We start from the raw sequence: 22496 nt of genomic DNA, 5'->3' as shown, positions 1-22496 counted from the left end.
ACCACAGCAAAGGCTAAACCACCTCATTCCCATTAAACTGTAGCAATCCACCAGGACATGCATCCATTTAAATGCAATGACTTTTAACAACAAGGCTTGCTCAGGTAGGCCTGCCTTTGAGGCATGAGGGTACCAACAGCAGAAATTTAAGGTGCATCTTTTCTGTCCAAAATATATAAAAGGAAGTAAGAGACTATTTTTAAAACATTATCTGACCAAATTTCCATCTTATTTATTCTACAGAATATCTCATTCCTCAGGGACTGGTTGTACATTTGTCAGTGGTGAGAAGTTGTATAGTGCATCACTTATTTTTCTCAAGTTTTATTCCTCTGTCTATTTTTAATTGCTATTATTGTTGTTGTTGTTTTTGTTAGTAATATTTTACTTTGTTTCAGTTATTAAACTGTTCTTATCTCAACCTGTGAATTTAAAATTTTTTTCTGATTCTCCTCCCTATCATGAAGGTGTGAATAAGTAGGAGTGTATATTTTCACTCCAGAAAACATAAAAGGAGTAACAGACTATTTTTTATACTAGCTGGCCAAATCCCCAACAGAATGCCTGGAGTAAAGCTGCAGAAGCAAGTCAAATTATTACAGCTTCACATGGATACAAATGTTCTTGGAGTTTGCAGCAAGACCTTTATCCAGCATCACTGCAGTTTGCACTCTTCTGTCACCAGTGTCAGGCAACAGGAAATTAAATGAGTCCCACAAAAAGAATGTTAGCATGTGGGATCTCAGAGCAGAAAATCTCATTCTATGCCATACTTCATGCTGTGACCAAATTCTGCCCCACGTTGCTCAGCAGCATATCTGACAAAGGTCAGTAGGAAAAGCATTGTTTTCAAAGCACAAAGCACCACATGGAGTTGTGCTCCTCTTAGCAGACCCTCAGCTCACTGGCTTTGCTTTACATTGTAAATGAGAAGGGGATTTTGACTCCTTCTTGTCTTGTCATGACACCCAGTAGTGGCTCTTTTAAAAAACAGTACTGGCTGGGAACTGGACTAACTCATGATGTGCATTTCTATGAGCTCATGTGGATCCCTTGACACTGAGCCACAAACAGAGAACAAAACCTAAGATCCCCCTTCCCTGGTAATTCACCAGGGGAAATCTGAATTCCTGCTCAACACCATGTATGTATACTAGAGCTTAACCCCCCCCCCCAAAAAAAAAAAAAAAAAAAGTTGTGGGGAAAAAGGGGGAAAAAACAGCCAAACTAGTAACAAGAAGCATCATTGCTGTCAGAGATGAGGGGTGGTGGGAGGGAGGGGAGTTTGCATTCATAGCATTCACTTTAGTGAGGCTGGAGGAGGGGGGCAGTCTGGATAGCATGCTGTAGATTGTCTTTCAGTATTAGACAGAGGGAATTTTTTTTTTTAATTACGATTAGTACAAGAAGAAATCATCATAAAACTCCCAAGCAAAATTACCTGCTCTTATTTTAGATTTGTCTTTGATGGATGGTACAATAGGGTTTTTTTAGTATAGATATATGTATATATACCTAGAAGCTTTTTTCCAATTGACATTCACCTTGACAAATGGAGATCCAATCACATGGGGCTGACCAGGTTTCCTTCAGCAGCTGTTTGGTGGAAAATGGCAAGAGCCCTTGGCAAGGGTGCTCGGCTGCCTGGGAGGCAGTGGGTGGAAAGCCATGACTCTGATCAGACATCAGTGGCATGTGGGCAGACTCATTGAGCCGGCTTCACCACAGCTTGAGGAGTGATAACACTTGTGCAGGTGCAGGACTGGCCTGTGAGGTACATATGTGTGTCCTACTGCATTGAACAGCTGGGTGAATAACCCAGCCGAGAGCCAGAGGCAGTCTTCTCCAAAATAACCAAGGATGGTCAAGGAAAGGGGAGTTAATGAAGCAGCAATTAAATGAATTAAATGAAACTCAATGAAACCCCTCATCTTTCTTACTATTCAGGTAGAACAACCCTTCTGAACCAGGCAGGGTGGATGCTATGAGTATTTATCACTGATGTGGGAGAAAGGATCAGCACAGGAATGACTGAACAAGTTTAGTTTAGTCCATTGAATCTGCTCATATCAGAGACAGGTTTGCTGCTCCATGTGTTAGAGGTGGGACCTGAGAAATGGAGCACTCTAATGTACTTTTAACTCCAGATTTTAAGGGACCTTTGCAGTTTAATATAATCTGAAATCACAACTTTTTGTGTTGTGGTTTTTGTCCTTTGGGGATTACACTATAATCTCCTACTCAAGTATGCAGGAGAAAATTATGCAGCCACTGCTCCCCTGTGGCTCTCACCTGAACAAACCATGCATTATACCACCATGATGAGCTCATGTGCACAAAATTATGCTCAGCATGACATTTTGGGGATTTATACCCAAAACACATACTCAACATCTAAACACTAGGGAAGTCTCCACGAATCCTCTCAAATCCTTCTGCCTCAGAAGTCCTTCATCACCTTTGTCAGTAAAATCTCCAGGTACTGAGGATATATCTGTGGTGAGTCTGTGTCCCAAGTCCCACGCTGCAGAAGCCTTCCTGCTGCCTAAGTCTCAGCAAGACTCTCAAACAAAGCCTGGACACATGGACTGCCAGGTCTTGGTTCTACCAGATATCCCTGCTTACTGATGGCCTCCTACACACTGCTGAGATGAGCAGGGTAAATTTATAATTTTTGTTTGGTAGGTTGACTATCCTCTTGACATAGCTGCTCAAAAGTCCCTGCTGTGGCTGTTCAGAAGAGAAGCTGAGTGTCCAAAATCCCAGTCCCAGGTAGGAAAGACCCCTCAGAATATTCCAAGAGCTTTGGTCTCATGATGGGGGCCTATTTTTGTGTGTTTATCTTCATCACTGGCAGTATGAAGGCCATAGCTGCCAGGTAACAGTGGTTTAACTGACTTCAGACACCTTTGAGGAATTGGGTGGTAGAGATTAGGACAGTCCACAGCAAATGCAGGGACATCAGGATGAAAAACAGCTGGCAAAATGGCTGTCAGGTCAGTAGCTCAGTGTTAGGTGTTTCAATGTAGCACAGTACATGCTGTTTCATGACCCCAAACCTGTTAAGTGGCCTAGTACTTCAGATCATGCCAAAGACTTGCCAGGCTGAGCACTGAAATATCAAAAGATAAATCTTATGTACTCTCTACACTGAAAATGTACTAAGTTCTTCTTCTCTGTGTCATGTTATTTGTGAACTGAGTGGTTGTGTCCCTGAGAAATCCAGAAACATAGATAATATTCTGATCATCTTATATTCATCTGAAGTATATCCCTTCCCCAAATAAAATGAACATTTAAGCCTGCACAGCAATCCCTTCCTGCACTATATTACAAGGAATTCCAGTATAACACAAGTAGTCATTAAGCCATTTTTTTCATACTGGGATTGCTTAGCCTGGAGAAAAAGGGGTTTGGGAGAGACCTTATCATGCTCTACAACTACATGAAAGGAGGTTGCATTCAGGTGAGAGTCAGTCTCTTCTCCCTGGTAAAAGTGACAGGACAAGAGGAAATGGCCTCAAATTGCACCAGGAGAGTTTTAGATTAGGTAATAGGAGAAATTCCCTCACTGAAATACTTATCAGGCATTGGAACAGCCTGCCCATGAAAATTTTTGAGTCCCCATCCCTGGGAGTGCTCAAAACACGTGTGGATATGGCAGCTGGGGACATGGTTTAGTGGTATTAGGTTGACAATGGGACTTGGTGATCTTGGCAATTTCTTCCAATCTTAACAATTCTACGATTCTCTACTAGTTTTGCCTTTCTGGTAAGGAAAAAAAATCTCTGGCTATCAAAGATATGTGTCTTAGAAAAGAGCCTTCTTTTCTAAGTGAAGTGGTCACAAAAAGGGAGAATCCAAATCTTGCAGAACAGGAAGGAAAAATACATGAACTTGAAGAGTTGTCTGGGCAAAGAGCAGAAAGCATCAAGAGGGTCAAAATCCCCTAGGGACATAAGGGAAATACCAGAATATTTATAAAAAAAGGCCCCACTAGCTTTAATGTTCCCACACAAGTAAATCACAAGAGACAGGCTGGGCACTCATTTACATGGGAGCTTCAGAATGAGACCAGCCTCATGTGACACAAGGGTTATGAGTAATGGGCCCAGAAAACAGCAGAGAAAAATCAGTGGGATCTGGGGCATTTGATCTGAAATCCTTCCTCTCTGCAGAAGCTGCAATTAATAGCAAGTGGAGTAAATCAGCTTCCTGGCACTGAGGGTGTCAAGATGGAGGCTCTGTCTTTTCAGTGGGTGGGGGCTGGTGGCTTCTGAGAGTGGATGCCATGAGCTGCCTCCATCTCCATCTCCTGCTGCCTGGCTGCAGACATCCCTCCTGATCTTTGCCTGTTCTTCCACCACTGAGGTGTCTGCCTGGTGCAAAGTTCAGTGAATCACAGAGATGTGTGAGTTGCATGAGTTGTAAAGAAGGGGTAAGGTGTGTACTGGTCAACAGTCAGATTTTGTAAAAGAGAAATATGTTGTAGGATGGGGTAGGTGGGTCCAGCAGGCTCTGCTCTGGGGGGTGTAGGCTGACTTCTAGCTTGTATGCTCTGAAAGCAGAGGTAAGCTCTGTGAGTGCAGAGGGAGCTGGGCTATGGATAAAAGATTTAACCAGGATAGACAGCAACTGAGCTGAGGTCAGCTGAGTTGCAAGTGTGCTCGACTGCACAGGGATGTTTGCAGCCTGGGCTAATATTTTTGTTTCAGGTGATGAGCAACACCTAAAAGCCATGATAGTGTACAGTATTGCCTGTTTAGGCAGAGGCCTGAAACACCTGAGTGCCAGTACAGGAGTCATAGTGCAGAAATCCCCTGGCAAGTAGGCTGGGCTAGGCTGAGCTTGGGATGAGAAGAAAACAGTGCTTTCATGTAATTTTTGGCAACTTGCTCCTCATGAACTCCTGAGCAACTCGGATGCCAAGGCTTCCCTGCTGTCCCTGGCAGAGGGGAGGCTGTAGGCCTGGTCTGTGCCTCTGGGGCTGCACACACAGCTGTGTGGAGGCTGGGATCACCAGCTGCCACCACCACCTCCCAGGGTGGCACTCAAGCACCACTCGTTGGGAATTCCTGAAATAGCTGATGGAGTAACACAGAAAGCCAAGGCAAGTCAGTGTAGCTTAGGTTTTGTTGCAGTCTGCTCCTGCACCATCCACACTCTCCCACACTCATTCTTCTGGGGTCTAAGAGTACTCTACACTCACAGGAATGAACTTCTTACGGTCCTTCAATAGAACCAAGAGCCCTTTCTGAGAGAACACCCACTTACAGCAAGTTATCTATCACCTCTTCAAAGCACTTGGCTGCATCATCTGCACCAAGGAGCAGTAACATGCTGAATGGTAGTGCTGAACAGAAAGGCTTCCTTCTGGGGGTGCCCCACCCTCAACTGTGCTCTCTTGCATAGGTATAAAAATAACAAATTCAATCCTTCAATAATTTATTTCTTTATACCAGAGAAAGTTTTTCAGTTATACATTTAAGTTTGTAACTTTCAACACTAGAGTAAATATATGTAAAAAAAAAATCCTAGCTGTGCAAATTTCAAATTGCATTGTTTCAAATAATATAAATATTTTAATAAAACATATGTTCACATTAAGGCTCACAAAATATATAAAATTTAACAGAAATAAGTGATGAGTTATTTAATTTTTTTTCTTCTTTTTAGAAAACAGTTTTTTTAGTAACTAGAAAAAGATTCTAAACTGGAGAAGCAAGTTAGAAGAGATCTCACCTCCAAAATCATAGCAGCAAAATAGATGCTGAAAACTTAAAAGGTGTAAAAGGAGAAGAGAGAAGCAGGTAACAGGCACAGTGGTAAAGCTGGGGTTGCTAAAGAAATTACTGCAGATTGAGAAATGGATGCATAAACTTCAGGAGTAAAATCTCAGCCCTGAAGAACTCTTGTTACTGAGCTCCCAGCTGTTTGCATGGTAACAGAATCACATTAAGGATGACAGAAAGTGTGACACAAATGGGGAGGGAGGGTACAAACAGCACACACATACTCCTGACATTTGCAGTGCAAGAGAGACAAGAGTCAATCTTGTTTCAGAAGTGAAGACAAAGGGCTTTGGGGTTTTTCTTGTCTTTTGGAGGTAATTCCTTCCACACAAGTGGAAAATGGCAGGATACATTTTCACCATCACATGCATTTCTTCTGCAACTTCCGTCTTTCCAGCTGTCTTGGGATCTAGGAAAGGATCTAAATCGGGTTAGGTTGAGCATGTCAAAGGAGCAGACCAGTGCTGGTCTTGTATCTGGCTGTGGTTTGCTGAGGGCTCTGCAAGCACAGAAGTGCTTGCTGTTATCACCCTAAATGCCCGTGGAAGCTCCTGCCCTGTGAGTTCTGTAAGAACAGCAAGGACACGGGCAAACCAAACCACGTTTCTTCAGATGTCAACTGGAAGTAGCATCAGTCTGTCCTGGGTAATCCCATTCAGGAAGGACTTGCCCCTGACTGATGTATGCATCCATAAAAAGGTCCTGCACCTCTGACAGTAGACATGGCTCCTTCCCTGGGAGAGGGGAGGTATTGAGAAACAGGTAGAACTGGGAAGTTCTTTGGATTCAAATGCTTCATACTTCCTCCTGGGAAGTCCAAGAATTAAATATGGCATTGAAGGAGCTTAGTCATGAACAGGAGCTCTGTGCAGAAGGCAATGTGACCTTCTCAGCAGTTCTTGTATGCAGTGTTTAGAGGAAGTAGAAATTTATTCCCATTCTTGGGAATAAACATGATCTGAGCAGACAGCTTATGTTTCCCTCCACCCTCCCACTCCCAGGACTGTTAAAGTGTTTTGGACGTAGCACCATTTCAGGGAAGGAAGTAGCTGGTATTGCTCCCTTGTTCCCCACTAGCCATAGATCTGTTTGAACTGGTAGCACTCGTTGCAGTAGCCGTTGCACTTGGCATTGCCATAGTGGTCGCAGGCAGGGGCTCGGCAGCGCTGCTTGGGGGGCTCCTGTGCCCCCGGCTCCCGGGCACTCCCCGGCGGCGGCAGCTGGCCCAGGCGCCGGCACTCCGGGCACAGGTCCTCACTCCTGCAGGCCAGGTTGTTTCTACACGAAGCCACAGCACAGTGTCTCTTCTGGGCACTCAATGCTGCTCGCTGCACTTCTCCTCTGTGCTGCCCTGTTCTCTTGAAAAATAATAAAACACATTGTCAGCTTCTGTGCTGGCAGCACAAATGGCTTTTCATTTCCTTTTTACTCTGCTCGTGGTTTGTATAGGTAACCACCTGGGGATTGTTCACAGGCACTTCTACAAAGTGCAGTACCAAGAGCCAAGTTGAGTTTTACCAAAGAAAATCACAAATTCTGTCATTTCTTAGGAAAAAATATTGGCTTTTTTATCTTTGGCAACCCTCAATTCTAAAAAGACCAAAACCAACCAAATTAAAAACCTTATCTGGAACAAACACAGTCTGTGATGGACTCAATCAAAAGTGCAACTTGAATCCCTTGACACAGCTGCACAGCTCTAAGGGTAAGAACAAAAATCCTTCCCCAGTCAACAAAATAACCCAGCTGTTGGTCCAATTGCTTCCACTGGAATTGCTAGCAAGATCCCAGCAGAGGTAAAACTGAGCATGGCCATGGCAACCCTAAACTGAGAGTGACTTTTTACAAGTGCTGCTCAACTGCAGCAGAAAAAACTCATTATATACTCTATGCTTGTCTTTCCATAGTTAAGATGCAGCCATTTGAGGATTTCTATTATGGATCCCAAGTTGCTCCCACAAGAGAAAAACATGCAGCGCTAAACAAGAGGAAGATTTAGAGAAGTTCACACTTACTTCTGGCTGCCTCACCAGCTGCTCTTCTGTCCTTCTGGCTTCTTGGAATCGCTGGTTCTGGGCTATAATGAAGCAGTTCTGGCAGTAGCCCTCGAGCATTGTGCTGCCCAGGGTGCCGCAGTCGCGCCGCTGGCAGGACACAGTGTTACGGAAGCCGGCAGCAGAGCTCCCCGTCTGATCCGCTGCTGAAGACTTCCTCTGGGATCTCCTCTGGTGGCGCAGCAAAACACTGTCTGTAAAGCATGAACAGGAGCGGTTTGAATGTGCCCAATAGATCTGATGACCCAAAGCAGCTACAAAAAGCTCTCCATCTTAAAAATGAAAATAAATTTAAAATATCAACTAGTCTCAAACATGGGTTTTTGACAATCTTGAGACTCCCCCAGCTGGTACATCTTTCTTCATGTTACATACAAACGCGTGCTAATGCAGCCTGATTTTCATATAATTTGTTGAAACAGATGATTTGGGAAAAACTTGCCCTAAGTGGGAAACCTAGATCACACTGAAGTCAAGACAAATTTCACCTTTGACTTCACTTTGACTGTCATCTGTGACCTACCCATTTCAGCCTCCACCATTTCAGTCACATCAGATAACTGAAATACAGTGGTACAGAGCTTAAGGGGAAAAAGTGCATTATACGTTTTAGTCTCATGAAGCAATTTTACATATTCCACAATCAGAAGGAAAAAAAAATTCATTGTGAGCAATGCTGGAAAATAAGGTATTGCAAGCTAGTACAGAAGTTCCCTAATCTGAACGCACGTGGAAAGCTCAGTGTTGTGAAAGATGTCTCTGCCAACAGCAGGGGGGTTGAATTAGATGATCTTTAAAGGTCCCTTCCAACCCAACCTACTCCATGTTTCTTTATTTGTACAGGCAAACTTACGAGCAATAAAATAGTCTGAAGAGATAAGCAATAATTCTCTCTCATATTTGCCTTTCAGGCTCTGTACCTAAGGCCCCTTACCTGTGAAACAGGGCAGTGGCATGAAAGATGAAGATTTCATGCTGTGATTTATTCACAGACTATTGCCTTTTTGAAAGTCAGTCTTGAACACATGTGCATGCACACACAGTGTATTACCAAGGAAGATTTCAAGGTAGAGTTCCAAAGTTATTCCAAAATACAAGCTAATTACCTACAGTCAAATTCTACTTGCTCTGCTTGTCAAGACTACTACAGTGGTTACTCCATAGCATTATACCTGTTACATCCAGAACAGATTGACATCTACAGAGTCCTCAAGGCTTTTTAAACACCTTGCCAACATAACTGATTTTCAGTACCTTCCATACATTTACAGCATTTCCTTCATTGATCTCTACAACTTGTCTTTTCTGTGAAGAAAATTCATACCAAACCATGATTACAGCGGATGATGGGGAGGTATCAAAAGCCACCCCCTCTTAAGCTGGTTTTGCTTCCATCAAAGCTGAAAGGAAGTTATACAAGAGATTTCACAGATTTCTCACACTGCTGCCATGTGCCCCTTTATGGTATGCTGGTTTTGGCTGGTGTAAAGTTAATTTTCTTCACAGTGGCTGGCATGAAGCTGTGTTTTGGATTTGTGCTGAGCACAAGGCTGATAATATTGAGATGTTTTTGTTATTGCTGAACAGAGCTTATACAGTGCCAAGGCCTTTTCTGCTTTTCACACTGCCCTGCTGGCAAAGGTGCATGGGAGAAGACACAGCCTGAACACCTGCCTGCCCATGGCAATTAATGAATTAATTCTTTGTTTTGCTTTACTTGTGTATGCAGTTTTTGCTTTTCCTATTAAACTCCCTTTATCCCAACCTATGAGTTCTCCAGCTTTTATGCTTTCTATTCTCTACCTGAGCCTACTGGTGGGAGAGTGAGAGAGCAGCTGTGTGGGGCTTGGCTGCTGGCTGGGAGTTAAACCACGACAATGGGATAATAACAGACAGAAAATCACCTTCTCCTCACACTGTTTTCATCACCCCCTGCCCTTTTATCACCCAGTGCACACAGAACTTCACAGTTCGAGGAAGCTGATCTGCAGCCAAAGTGTGTCAAAACTCACTCCATCTCCACTTACCATGGTTTTCCCTGTACTCAAAGAAACACAGCGTGCAAAAGCCCTCATTTTGTGGTGTCCCAAAAAACTTGCAGCCAGGTTTCCTACAGAGGCTGCCTCCCCTGTTCTCCTCGGGAGGCAGTGCTGGTGGCGGGGGCTCCTTGCCATGGCTGTTGGGAGCCTGATGGCAGGAGTGCTGGTGGAGGATCTGTGAGATCTGGGACGGGTCAGATGTCGATCTCTGGTGGCAGGTGGGCAGGAAAGCGGGACTGCCATTTGGGGACTGCTCTGTAGACTTTTTGAAGCAAGTGCTGCATATACCATTGAAGGTCCTCTTGGCCTTTTGGTGGCACATTTTGCATGTGGCATAGTCTAAGCGTCTCTGGTCATCCATGTTGTTGCAGGGACTGAGCTGTCTGGAGTTGTAGCAGCGCTCACACAGTCCATTGTGTTGCACATTCAGTGTGAAGGGGCAGTCTGGGGTCCTGCACTTCATGGCTGTGGTTTCACTGTACAGGAAAAGGCTCGGGGCGGTCGGAGGCGCAGAGCGAGGCTCTGTCACAGGCCCTTCAGATGTCCACCCCCCAGGTTCACAAATATCCCCACGGGAGGAGCCTGACCCAGCTGCCTTCAGCTTCTCAGGTGCTGCTTTGGAGCTCTGCTTTCTTCCTTTGCTTCCTTGGGACCTCTGCTCAAAGCATTCGTGGCAGTAGGGCTGGGTGTTCACAGACATGTAGAAAGGGCAATTTGGTGTTTCACATTTCATCTGTAAGAGGGAGAGCTGGGAAAGTGACAGATCCTGTCTGTTCCGGGAACATGTCTCTCTTCTAGCCGGTTCAGCATTCTCCTGCCACTTCTTGTACTCATGCTGTACCAGTTGAAAGTAATCTTCCACGAGGTTTATTTCTTTGGGTAGGTTGCCTTCATCTAACCTGACAGCCAAAAAAGGAAGATTGCATCAGTGGTTGAAAAGAGCAGATGATGGGGGTGGAAGCAAATATAAGCAACGTGGGAAGGAAATGTAGACTTAATGCACATCCATATTACTCAGACAGAAGATCTGGGATGTTACACTTTTGCTGTAAATGGAAATAATTTTAAAAGCAGGTGTTCAGTGATGGAGACTTTCACATCTGAAATAAATGTCCTGACACAATGCTAAACAGAAGTATTCTTAAAAGGCTTTGCTGAGGGTTTTCTGTCTAAGAGCTGTTTGCATAAAGAATATGGGTAATCTTTCAGAAGCAGAAAGTCCCCCAAATGGTGAATTTCTTTGAGGATCAGTGCTCAACTGAGTATAATGATACAGTTTATTGTGAAATCTGCTCCTGGTTCTGCCCTGTTGGGTCTGTATCTACCAGCAGAATTCTTCTAACAAACTGTGGGGCTTCAGTGTGGTGTGTGCAATGCGAGCATCCATCATACCATCCTTACTGCCTCCAGCTGCAGGGAAAACCCTACACTGGAGTTTCACCATGCCACAGTTGGTAGGCTGAGGAGCTAACATTTCTGGCAATATTCCAGAGCACATCTAGGCAGAGCAACTAGGGAAGCTCAAGTGCTACCCTTCACGTGTGCTTACATGCTTCAGGTAGAAGGACTTCAATTCTCAAGGCCCCTACACCGGAACCAGCCAACAGCATGAAGATTCCTTTCTGTGGGGTAGTGGAAGCAAAGACAGAGGATACAGGGAGTTACACCCCTCCATCAGTTCTGAGGGGACTGGTTGGGCATCACTGCCAGTGCCCATTGAATATGAGAAGCTGATGCCAGCTGCTCCCTGCATGTTACTGATGCTCAACCATCAGGGGCACCAGCAGAGATGCTGGGTCCTCCACTGGCCACAGCTTCCTGCCTGCTGCCACATGGAACAGCCCAGGGTGTTGAGGCAGCTGTGCTCAGAACATACTGCCAAGGACTTTACCCAGGGCAGCCAAAATTACACCAACTGCCCATTATGCAATGTGCCCTTACACAAAGCACAAGAGCTTGGGCTAACTAGTTCCTGCATTTAACTACTGTTCAGCACCCTCCTGTGTAATACAGAAGTCAGTGAAACTGATCAAATGGATTTTTTCCTCTAAAATGCAAGTTTCAGTTTGCTACATCTGAACACATTTTTGCCTTTAAATTTAGACTGGCCTCAGCTCATACTACTTCAAAACATACCAACAGTAATGCCAATGTTTCATATTTCAGGTAGTAAACACATGGGCCACCTAGGAAGGAAGGAAAGACCAAAAGAGCACACTGGGCTGCCCAGCTTGTCCCACCTCTGTAAATAAGATAACTTTGAGGACACAGGAATGACACTCACTTTGCAGCATTAATTAGATGAGTTGTACCATGATCCCAGCCTTGCACTGGAATTTCAATCACTATCAAGTAGTCTTTTAGCAGCTGCTCTTTCTCCCTCTCTTCTGCATCTGTCAGAAAGTGCACATTCAAATCCTCAAATCTGCCGTGCTCACTGGTGACCAGAGGGACAGCCCGGATTTCTGTGGGGAAACAAGATGGATTAGCACATACACACACAAAAACACACATACATATATATATGTGTACATGTGTATGTATATTTACACAAACATAACCACCCAGTTAGGAATAACCACAAAATGCAACACATGGAGATACCACCACTAAACTTTTGAGAGAGAGGAGAACAGCCGGGCACAGCAAGGAGTTTCTGCATGGGGGAGGTTGCAGACACAGCTACATCACAAACTTAGCCCCATTGCACAGTAGTTTTAATGTCCCCATAGCAACTATCTTCTCCACTTGAACAGGATTGTAGATCTTTGTTATGCCTTTTGGTGGGATGATGCTGTAACCTGAACCTAGAGAACTGCTGCCCACTCAGAAGAGATGTGTTAAAAATGGTAAAGTATATATTTCATTATTCCTGCCAGGCAGTGGTACCCTGCTGTGAGACTGCATCCTTCAAAGCTTCTTCTCTTACAATGTGGAAAGAGGCCAGAATACAATAAAGCAGAGGTTATCTTTTCACCAATTACAGCCTGCAAGCAGGTGAGTTGCATTCTATTTTCAACCAATATCTTGAAGGTAACCTTTAGTTTCTACTCAGATTCACAATATATTTCAAATTATTCTAATTTAACTTTAAAAATGCAAATCTAAACCAGATCATATTTCAAATGCTTTATCAGCACAGTAATTTTGAAGAAGTAACATAAATACCAAACGAGGTGCTTGAAAAATACCTGGCCCGCTGTCCTTCAGAGTCACCAGTGGTGTAAAATGCATGTTGTCATAGCCAAGCACAACTGGGTATCTGTAGCATTCTTCAGATGGCCACAGGAGAGGCAAGTAAACACCACCAACATTCAGAGGAGCAAAACTGGAGCCTGACTCTAAGCTTCTAACCACTTTATCTGCATAAAGAAGAAAAAGAAAACACAAATAAGTATGTGCTACAGGCAAGAGAAAATGTATGTTGGGGGTTTTATAATAATTGCTGAAAACACCATGTTCTGAAATGCATCCACCTGTTGACTAAGATCACTAACACAGCACAAGAGTAACACAGTGGGATGACTGGCCAGGCAACTCACCTGCAAGGACAATGATTGGCCTTCGGAGGATGTTAGCAAGGACGAAGATGTGGATTTCTTCCAGCGCATTATAGGGAAGTCTATTTCGAGCCCCAGATATTTCTGGGGAGGTCATTTCAATGAGGTATTCCCACTCCTCCTCCCAGTTCTGAGGAAAGAAACAGCTGTCACCAATGGTTCAAAGACATGGAGGTCAGGAGCCAGCTGCAGCACAGCAGAGCTCAAATAATCACATTTTCCCATTTCCTCCAAAGGGAGACTATTTCTGCTCTCCATTAATGGCAGAATCCATGAAGCCACAAAGCAAACAGAACCAGCAAGGCAACGCTGGCAAGCACTCAGAAAACAGCGCCACTCCCCCAGGCCGCCTTACCCGGGTGTCATAACGGAGTCCTGTTTCCACAAACTCCTGGGATTTAACAGCCTCCCGCTGCCAGCGGAGCTTGAAGTTCCGTGTGTCAATCTCCCTGAGGGCACTAAACAATGTTTTTCTCAGGACAAGGTCGATATCTTCAATGCCCCACATGTACTGCGATGCAGCATGCATGAGGCAATTTCCATCACCTGGAAAAAAAAAAAAAAGAAAGAGTGCATTATTTTCAAATGGCTATTTAAATAAAATGCCACAAGCCTGTGGGATGTAGAATTACACCTCAAATATGCATATTACCTGTGCACTTCTCTCTAAGCCTCAGACAGAAGGGTGGTAAAGACGGAGACCAGAATTATGGTCTCTGTTCAGAAACAGAAAGAAAAAACTTCCCTCCCAACTGGTTTTGTCTCTGTACCAGTCCAAGTTAAGCTGTCATCCAGCAATGCCCCTTACCTATCTTACTTAATTTTGACTGATATCACAAACTAAATTTTGGGGTCAACTACAAATGTCAAACACAGCTGAAATAGCTTTTTAAACACAACAAAATCATCTTAAAATTACAAAAAAGTATGTAAATCTCCCTCATTGGTGTTTATACAAATATATACCCAATGGGATGAGGTTGAGATAATGGAAACCATTAAGAAAATATTATAGTAACACCATATTCCCTCATGAGCACTGCTTGGCACTTGGCTGTGCTTGATGGAGGAATGTAATAAAAAAGGAGACAGAAAGGGAATGGCAGGTGATTTATGTAAAGCAATCATAGGAACACCTCTGGCCTTCTTCTCAGAAATGATTGCATGTTGGGTTGTTACATATATTATTTAGAGGGCTGATTTTAAAACACAAAATTAAGTCAATGAAAAACGGTGATTTGATTTTCATTTACGCAATCTCTTTGCATTGAAAAATTCCTCTGTACAGGTAGGAAGGATTGTGATATTCTGCAGTTTCAGATGGGAAACTGAGACTCAGAGGAGATAACTAACTTAATTAAAAGGTGTGACAAGAAATACATCTATGGCTGGGTTTCAAATTCTATCCATCTTCTTCAAAAGGGGATGTCTCCCCTGAAAGGCAGACATCAAGAATCATTACTGTCACATCCTCAGATGCAAAACTAGGTCTGATGTCTACCACAGTGGTAAACAGATTTACATAATTCTAAGAAACCAGAGCAATTTTCTTGGAATAGAAGACATCAACCCTGGTAAAGCTACTAGATTTTTCTCACATGAAAAGAACCCAAAAAAACCCACCCAAAGAACTCCCACAAAAGAATCAAACCCAGTTTGCCACATACATGATGAGTTCAATTACACCATTTGTGAACACTTTTACTACTTATTCTGTGAAATTGCAGAGAAAAGCCTACAACAGACTCCAGTTCCTGAATAAGATATAATTTGAAATCCACTCAATGCTTCATAATTTGCTATGCGATTGGTGCATATCAGGTTCCTGCAACTGTTTTCTATTTTATGCTGTCCTGCAAAGCTTACTTCAATTCTGCAAGCTGCTTACTTGAGCTCAAAAATCAGGGAACAACCAAGAAGACAGAAAAACTGACTGTGTTTCCTTCTGACCAAGAAAGATGACATATTAATCCCATTAAAATTTTCCCTTTGCAAAATCTAGAGCAAAGATAAGACTAATTTTCTTCTCTCTCTGAGAGCTCACTTTCGGTTCTTTATTTAGAAGCACTGCCCAAAATTCCTTACACAGCACTTGGAATTCCCCCACACTGTTTGACTAGCAATTGAGCAACAGTTGTACTTTTTGTTCTGCGGGTGCAGCGTGGCCTCCCTCGGACTTTCCCAGGGGGTGTGGCTGGGCGAGCTGGAATGAATGCCAATTCATTATACAAGTGAAATCTCTACAGCCAATACATGCCGGAATTTTTCAATTAAAAAAAAAAAAAAGGAGAAAAAACCCTAACAGTTTCGATTTTTGTACCTCCTACTGCTTTCCTTCTATCTCCATTCAGATGTCTGCAAAGAATTATGTGGTGATTCAAAATGGCTTTTTTAATTAAGAAAACCCCACCACTCCGTAGATTCACAAACATAGTGGGTAAAATATACATCAAAAGATCCCGTAGGAGATACTTTCTCTGGTTTCATCAGCTACAACCTTAATCAGAAAAAACCCAGAATCTTCTGAAGAAAGCTCACTATTAACTGAGAGAACTGACATATTCTTCCCATATCTATGGGTTAAGCACTAGATGTTTAAAAAGTATTTTTCACATCGCATGGGAGAAAAAAAAAAAGTTGTTTTCTGGGATAATACAGGGCTTCTCCAGCCTTCTGCACTTCTTTCAGAGATCCTCTCCTACAGTCCAATCTACCTTATTTCTCCTACAAAGGTCCTTCTATGCTACTACTTCGCATAACCCACAGGTTTCCAAAGCCACTCCTACTCATGCACTTAATGACCCTGAAGCACTGAAGTGAAGCCAAGTTCTTTGTCTGCTCAGTGTATGGGGAGCCACAAATCTTGCTTTGCCTTCCCTCAACCTGCCCTAATATTTCAGCACCTCGTATACAGGTGCGCCTGCTCATGGGCGGGATCCAAGTCCACACTACTCCCACTCTGGCTGACGGCCATGAGACAAAGAAGGACGAAGTGCTGCTGAATGTAATGTTGTCACCAACAAGGGTCTGTCCAGGCAGCATTAACCCCTGCAGGATTTATACTGACTGGAGATGGGGCATTCTAAAACTGTTACTCTTTGCCCTGGGCAAAAATTGTGCACATTTTCCTAGAAAATCTGTTTGAGTGAAATTTTTAAGATGCAACACCTGGAGTGATGTTACCTTCCCAGAACATGCAAAGCACTGCCTGCCCTGGCTGCAACTCTGGTCCTTCCAAAGCTCAAGATTCCATAACTTCTGTGCACACCCCTAACTGCAGTCATGAGAATTTTACACCAATGCAGAGGCAGCCCAAAAAGCCCACCAGAAGGTCAATGCCTCTACAACAGTTACAGACATGCACATCAGCATCAGGCTTTAGGTTGGGCAGTGACATTTATTCAGGGGGTCTATTTTTATGGCTTCTGTACAACATAGCTGTGTACAGTCAGACTGAGAAATATGGCAGAACGTGGAAAGAAAAAAATGTGGACTATGAAGATAAGGGCAATGTGTTTACAAGCAGATATGAAGAGAAGCAAACCCACAACACAACATGGACTTCAACAATGCTGCAGGTCCACCACACCCAGTGTTTCTATAACTGCTGTGATCTGCTCCTTGAGCAAAGAGTAAGGATTTCTCGTCTTCTTGAAGTCCTCACTGTCCCAGTCTATTGCTCCTGGTTAGGGGCAACCTGTGCTGTAAGGAGTCCTGAGTCCAAGCTTGAAGCTGCGTGACCATAAATCACAGCCATTACTGAATCTTTCCTCCGCTGAATGCAAAATGCCTGTGACTCTTACAGTCAAGTGCCAAGGTTTCCTGCTCAAGACTGTGGAGAAACATAACCTGTTCAGGAAATCTTGGCACTACTGCTGTGCCTTTTCATCTGTAGCACTTGATGCAGTACACACACACAGAGTAACCCAAAAGCCAAGTCTTGAAACCAGCATTGACTGTTGAAAGAAAAGGGCGCTGCAAAATTTGTGTTGCACAAAGATGGGTGTCAGTCACACACATGGGACATAGCAGTGGGTGCTTAGGGAAGGCAAGAGCTGGCGAACCCAGGCAGGGAGCTGAGGATGAGGGAGAAGCCCCAGAGTGGGGCGCTGACCCAGGGACAGCAGTGTCAGGTTCCTAGGAGGCTCCATGCTCTGACTGCTTTTGCCATCCCTGTTAAAGCTGGATCAGCAAGCAAGCATTGCCTGCCAGCTACAACAGCAGGGCTTATTGGAAGGATATTAGCTTCTGCTAAATATACATGGGAATGCATCCCTGGTCACTCAAAGCATCTGAAGGCTCCTCTTGCCTGGCATTAAAGGATGTTTGGCACTTCCGATGAGGCAGCCGACATGCAGGAGTCAGATTCATAGGAAGGCAGTAGCTTCCAAATCAAGTTTCCCTGCCTTCTTCTTGACTCTGATGTGCCACAGGTTACTGATATTATGAAAATACCTGTGAAATTTCCACAATATTCACATACTGTGGTATGGGCAAGGGTCTGCTACAGCCTCAGAACAGCACATCATGTGGAAAGAATTTTAATTTCAAAACAGATTGAAAGGCAGCACAGTTTTAAAGCCATGTGCTTCTGTTTCAGCAATGTGAACTCAGATGCTATTAATAAAGCTGATACATTTGTATGACCTGTTTTACTGTGAGTGCAAAGACCTGCTCAAAACTTACCATTAGTCTTCAAAGGAATGAGTCTCCGAACCTCCCTGCACCAGTTGAGCTTCCTGTGGCGCTCCAGTGAAGTCTGGGTAGCCTGGTCAGTCAGGGACTTCTGAAGCATTTCCCGAAACTGGGGACAAAACTGGCACATTCTGAACATTTCTATGGTGTATCTGTGCATAGTCCTGAAGTGATGAATTATTCCACTGGGAGGTTTGACTAGATCCTCAGGTGTCCTCTCTCTGATCTTCATAGCCTTCAGCATATTGCTCTGATACAAAGCTTGGGGAAGGATGTGTTGGCCAGCCATGTTTCTAGAAGACATCTGAAATGAAAAAGGATCCTTTTATTGGCATGTTAGTGTCCTTCTATCACAGTGCTATCACTTCTGCAGTGACTGAGAAGCCACTTTCAGGGTGGGATTCTGGATGAAGTTTTGCCTAAAACAAGTACAGAGTGGATGCAGCCCATCTGAGCCTTTCATAAACAACATTTTTTCAAAGCTCACATTCACTAACTTTTCTGCATTACTCAGATACAGACACTGATCAGCTTATCCCACTCATTTGCTAATATAATTTACTGTGATATTGAAGAGGATTTATGCATAAGTAAGGAAACTGCACCATCATTCAAAAAGAGCATTTAAATCAAAATAAGGATAAGAGAAGGCAAGGTCAAGGGAAGGGAAAAGTATCCTGGAAACTTAACTAATTGATAATTGCACAGTGTAATCCCATATGCACTTGCTGAATTTCAGGACCTTTCAAGCTCTTGTTTTGATAACATGCCAAAAAAAAGCAGTTAATGACCATCTCAGATTCCCACAGCCCATACATTCTGAGCAGTGATGGTCAGAAGAGTACAGAAAGAGCACAAATTGCAGGCTGTGCCAGTATCAGTCCCATACTTACAGTGGCCAGATATGGTGGATGAGGAATTTGTCACTGGAGGACAGGCTTAGGTTACTTTTCTCGAGGCTCTCTGTATTTTGTGAGTGGCAGAGCTATGGCTCAGAAGTGCTTGTGCCGTGTGTGGGGGTGCAGACTGCAGTGCCACTATTACTCACTGGTAAGTCAACAGAGCTGAAAAAGCATTTCCATTTGGCTCAAAACCCCCAATATATTTCCACAGCAGGACATGTAATGTTTACTGCTCTGCATCCCTTTCTTCAGTAACTCTCGCCTCATGGGGTACAGCAAGAAAAACAAAAAAAGAAGCCCATAACCTCAAACCTGCTACACTCTATGAAATACTTACTCAAAGGACACTAACTTTGTGGCTAGTTAGAGCCAAACATAGGGACCACATCCCTCAAAACCCCTGTGCACTACAGTAACAACAAGAACAACAATAACCTGTTTTTACAGGGAGAGACTCTCCATGCTATCCACAAACATTCTTGCTTTGTTCAAAAACAAAGCAAAAATTGTATCAAGACAAATAAAAGTATGCATGCCTAAAATGTTTAGAGTACAACTAGTCAATTAGGAGAACCTACCATTGTGATTATGGATCTAGGGACAAGTATCAAGCCATATATGTGTATCAATCTCTGGGCATCAAGTACTAGAAGGAACTAAAGATTGTTTATGCAACTATTAGGAAGTTTTCTCATGGAGATGGGAGGCACAGAGAGAGGAGGAAGAACTCCAGCCTGACAGACTGACCAGGAAGACATTCCCAGGTCTATGGAGGCAGAAGACCCTTCCTGCACAGAAGGGCTTTGGCACCTCCTTCCCACCAGGGAAATAGCTGTTCTCTCCTCTTCACCCAGACACTTCCATTGGCAACATCCACCTCCAAATGCCCAGCCAAAGCACTCGGGACCGTGAGCACAGCTGTCACATCTTGCAACATATGGAAAAGCTTTCCTTTAGGTAATAAAGATGGCATATTCTTATCATTCCCCCACCAGCACACAGCCTTAAAGTGAAAATTACATATTTTCTCATCCACTCTCCTCACCAATATAGTTTTACACATGCTATTTATGTAATCCTTCATTTAAATGCATGAATGAGTCTAAAAAGGAAATATAAACAACCCCCTACCAATCTATGTGATAACCACAGCTCTACTTTGCCCTGAGATTACCAAAGTGCTGAATTCCTTACTTATGTTACTAGAAACATTGAGTCAATGGGATTTTTTTTTACACGAATAAAGATTAATCACATGACTAAGCACTACCGGCATCAACTCTTGAAATGGTTATTTCCAGCTTTAAGTAACAAAAAGTAATGAGTTTACAGAAGCACTCACCGAAACTACATTATTCGATATTATGCTCTACTGGCATTTTTTCCCCTCCACAGGTGGAAATTACTGCCTGCGCTATTTACAGTCATAAATGTGAACCAAGGCAAAAGCCAAGCAACCCTTATTTTCAAAATCAATGTGATGAAACAAACAGAACTCAATACATATCTAGCTGGACTCATTTAAAAGTAGAAAACTGAGCTACAGTTATATCAGTTTATAGTCTACTGTGCTTTGCTGTGTGCTATGCTTCTTTAACCTTCCCACAGGTAATGACTAGGAATTCCCAGAAAGGAACAGCTGTAAATAATAATTAGAGACAGCATCCTTTCCAAAGGTGTAATATTGAGGATGCTGAGCTTGGGAAAGCTGAACACTGTTCTGAGATCTGCCAATGGTTTCATAAAGTTATTTTCATTTTCTGTCCTCTATCTGAAAACCAGCAAGTAATAAACTTCTCCATAAAGTGCTAAAACTTCTAAACCAAACATGCTTAATACCTTTTAAGCCCCCCGAGATTTTTCTGCCTGGGTCTTTGCTCGGTACAAAGCAAAACACAGTACTACTCTCCGCCAAATCAGAAGATGAGGAGCGAGGCTCTTTTAAATCCCACATGACTGGTTTACACACAGTAAGTGTTCCGCGTTCTTGGTTCCCTGCCCTAGCGCTCCGCTGGGGGCTGGGCGTGCAGGCTGGCAAGGACACAACACGGCCCAGGAGAAGGAGCCCGCAGCTCCAGGCTGGCTTTCCCCGCGGCACTCGCAGCCAGCCCGGCCGCGCTGCGAGCCGCAGCCGCCGCGGAGCCCCCGCGGGCCGGGCCGGGCCGGAGCAGCGGGCACAGCGTCCCCGCCCGGCCGGGGGCCGACACACGGGCTGCGGCCGAGCCCGCCGCCACAGCCGCCCGCTCCCCGCGACGCCCTCCTGCAAAAGTGCTCCGGGATCCTGCCCAGAGCGGCGCTCACCTCTCCGCGGGCGGCTCCTCCTCCGGCCGATCCTGCCGTGACTCCTGCTCAGCAGCGGGGCTGAGGCGATGGGACGGAGCATCAACCCCCACCGCGCCGGGGCTCCTTGCTTCCCTCCTCTCCGCCGCCTCCCCGCCGGAGCTGCTGCTGCTGCCGCTGCCGCCGCTGCGGAATGAAGGGCTGAGCCCAGCCTCTTGTTTTTTTCCCTTTCTGTTTAAGCGCCCGGGTGAAAAAAAAAAAAAGGGAGATTGAAAACACAACACAAAAAACCCCCACCGGGGATTTCCACCGGCAGGGCGCCGGGACTTTCCGGCCTGTGACAACCGGCGCGGCCGTGCGCCGCCAGGGGGCGCCGCCGCCGGGCAGCCCCGCCGCCTCCCCGCCCGCCGTGACTCAGCCGCGGGATTTTCGGGAGCCGGGATGTCATTTCTTCCTTCCTTATTCCTTCCCCCCCCGGGCAGGGGGTTGCCCATCCCGTCCCGCAGGCTCCGCTCCGCTCACGGGCCGGCCCGGTGTTGCGTCGCTGGGTCCGGAAGAGCCCTGTGTCCCTGCGCAGAGCGGCGCCCCGGCCGTGCCCCGCAGCCTCTGGCTGGGAGCGGGAGAGGCGGCTGTCCCGGGAGTCCTGCCCGTGTCCTCCTCTTCTTCCTCTTCCTCCTCCTCACGGGCACGCGTGGCCAGCGCCTGCCCTGGCACACGGGTCTCGGGCTGCAGCTGCTTGGGGGTACATGCCCACATCCCTGCCCCAGCATTCCAGCAGGACATTAAAGGGCCCGTCCCATGGAAAGTTTTGCTCTTGCAAACGGTTTTCAGACCAATGCAAGATTTTTTTGTTGGTGGTTTGTTTGTTTTTGTTTTGGTTTGGTTTTTTTTTTTTTCATTTAGCTTATATGTGCTCCACAGTTTTGGCTCTGTATTGCAAGTAACCACAAGTGACTTGATTTCTTAAATTACAGGTTAGGCCAATATAGAACCCCATACTCCCAATACGCTGCCAGGAGATGTTACTTGTGCTTTAATCCAGCCCTGCTCGAGGTCAGATTGTTGCAGGTAAAGAGCAGAACCCTGGGCTAAAACTGTCAAGTCAGGGAGATCTAAGTGTCTGAATATGATTGTAAATTCTTGACTGCAACTAGCAGTTTATAGGAATAATTAA

The 22496-nt window shown here is 44.7% G+C and overlaps 1 protein-coding gene across 1 annotated transcript; it reads right to left on the bottom strand.

Annotated features, from left to right (window-relative positions):
* Positions 1-5603: 5603 nt before the first annotated feature.
* Positions 5604-21468, bottom strand: TNFAIP3 (TNF alpha induced protein 3). Its single transcript, XM_054279878.1, has 9 exons — positions 21344-21468; positions 18132-18444; positions 13801-13991; positions 13428-13575; positions 13077-13247; positions 12170-12350; positions 9874-10784; positions 7808-8040; positions 5604-7150 (listed from the first exon to the last, which is right to left on the bottom strand). The coding sequence occupies exons 2-9, from the start codon at positions 18442-18444 to the stop codon at positions 6866-6868; spliced, it is 2433 nt and encodes an 810-aa protein (XP_054135853.1). The 5' UTR covers positions 21344-21468; the 3' UTR covers positions 5604-6865.
* Between the last annotated feature and the right edge of the window lie 1028 nt (positions 21469-22496).

This window comes from Melozone crissalis, unplaced genomic scaffold (assembly GCF_028551555.1).
Source record: "Melozone crissalis strain CALT ecotype California unplaced genomic scaffold, PUWL_Pcris_2 ptg000027l_1, whole genome shotgun sequence".
Lineage (NCBI taxonomy): Eukaryota > Metazoa > Chordata > Aves > Passeriformes > Passerellidae > Melozone > Melozone crissalis.
The sequence above is the reverse complement of the archived record's forward strand: the minus strand, read 5'-3'. Positions and strand labels throughout refer to the sequence as shown.

What these genes read in the sequence shown, in the direction of transcription:
- TNFAIP3 (XM_054279878.1), bottom strand. Translation starts at nt 18,444, where the DNA reads ATGTCTTCTAGAAACATGGCTGGCCAACACATCCTTCCCCAAGCTTTG. An exon ending in TCTGAAGGACAGCGGGCCAG is followed by an intron (nt 12,351 to 13,076) that starts GTATTTTTCAAG and finishes GTTTCCCCACAG; the next exon opens with AAATCCGGGCTGTCCCTCTG. An exon ending in AGCTGGTGAGGCAGCCAGAA is followed by an intron (nt 7,151 to 7,807) that starts GTAAGTGTGAAC and finishes TTATTTTTCAAG; the next exon opens with AGAACAGGGCAGCACAGAGG.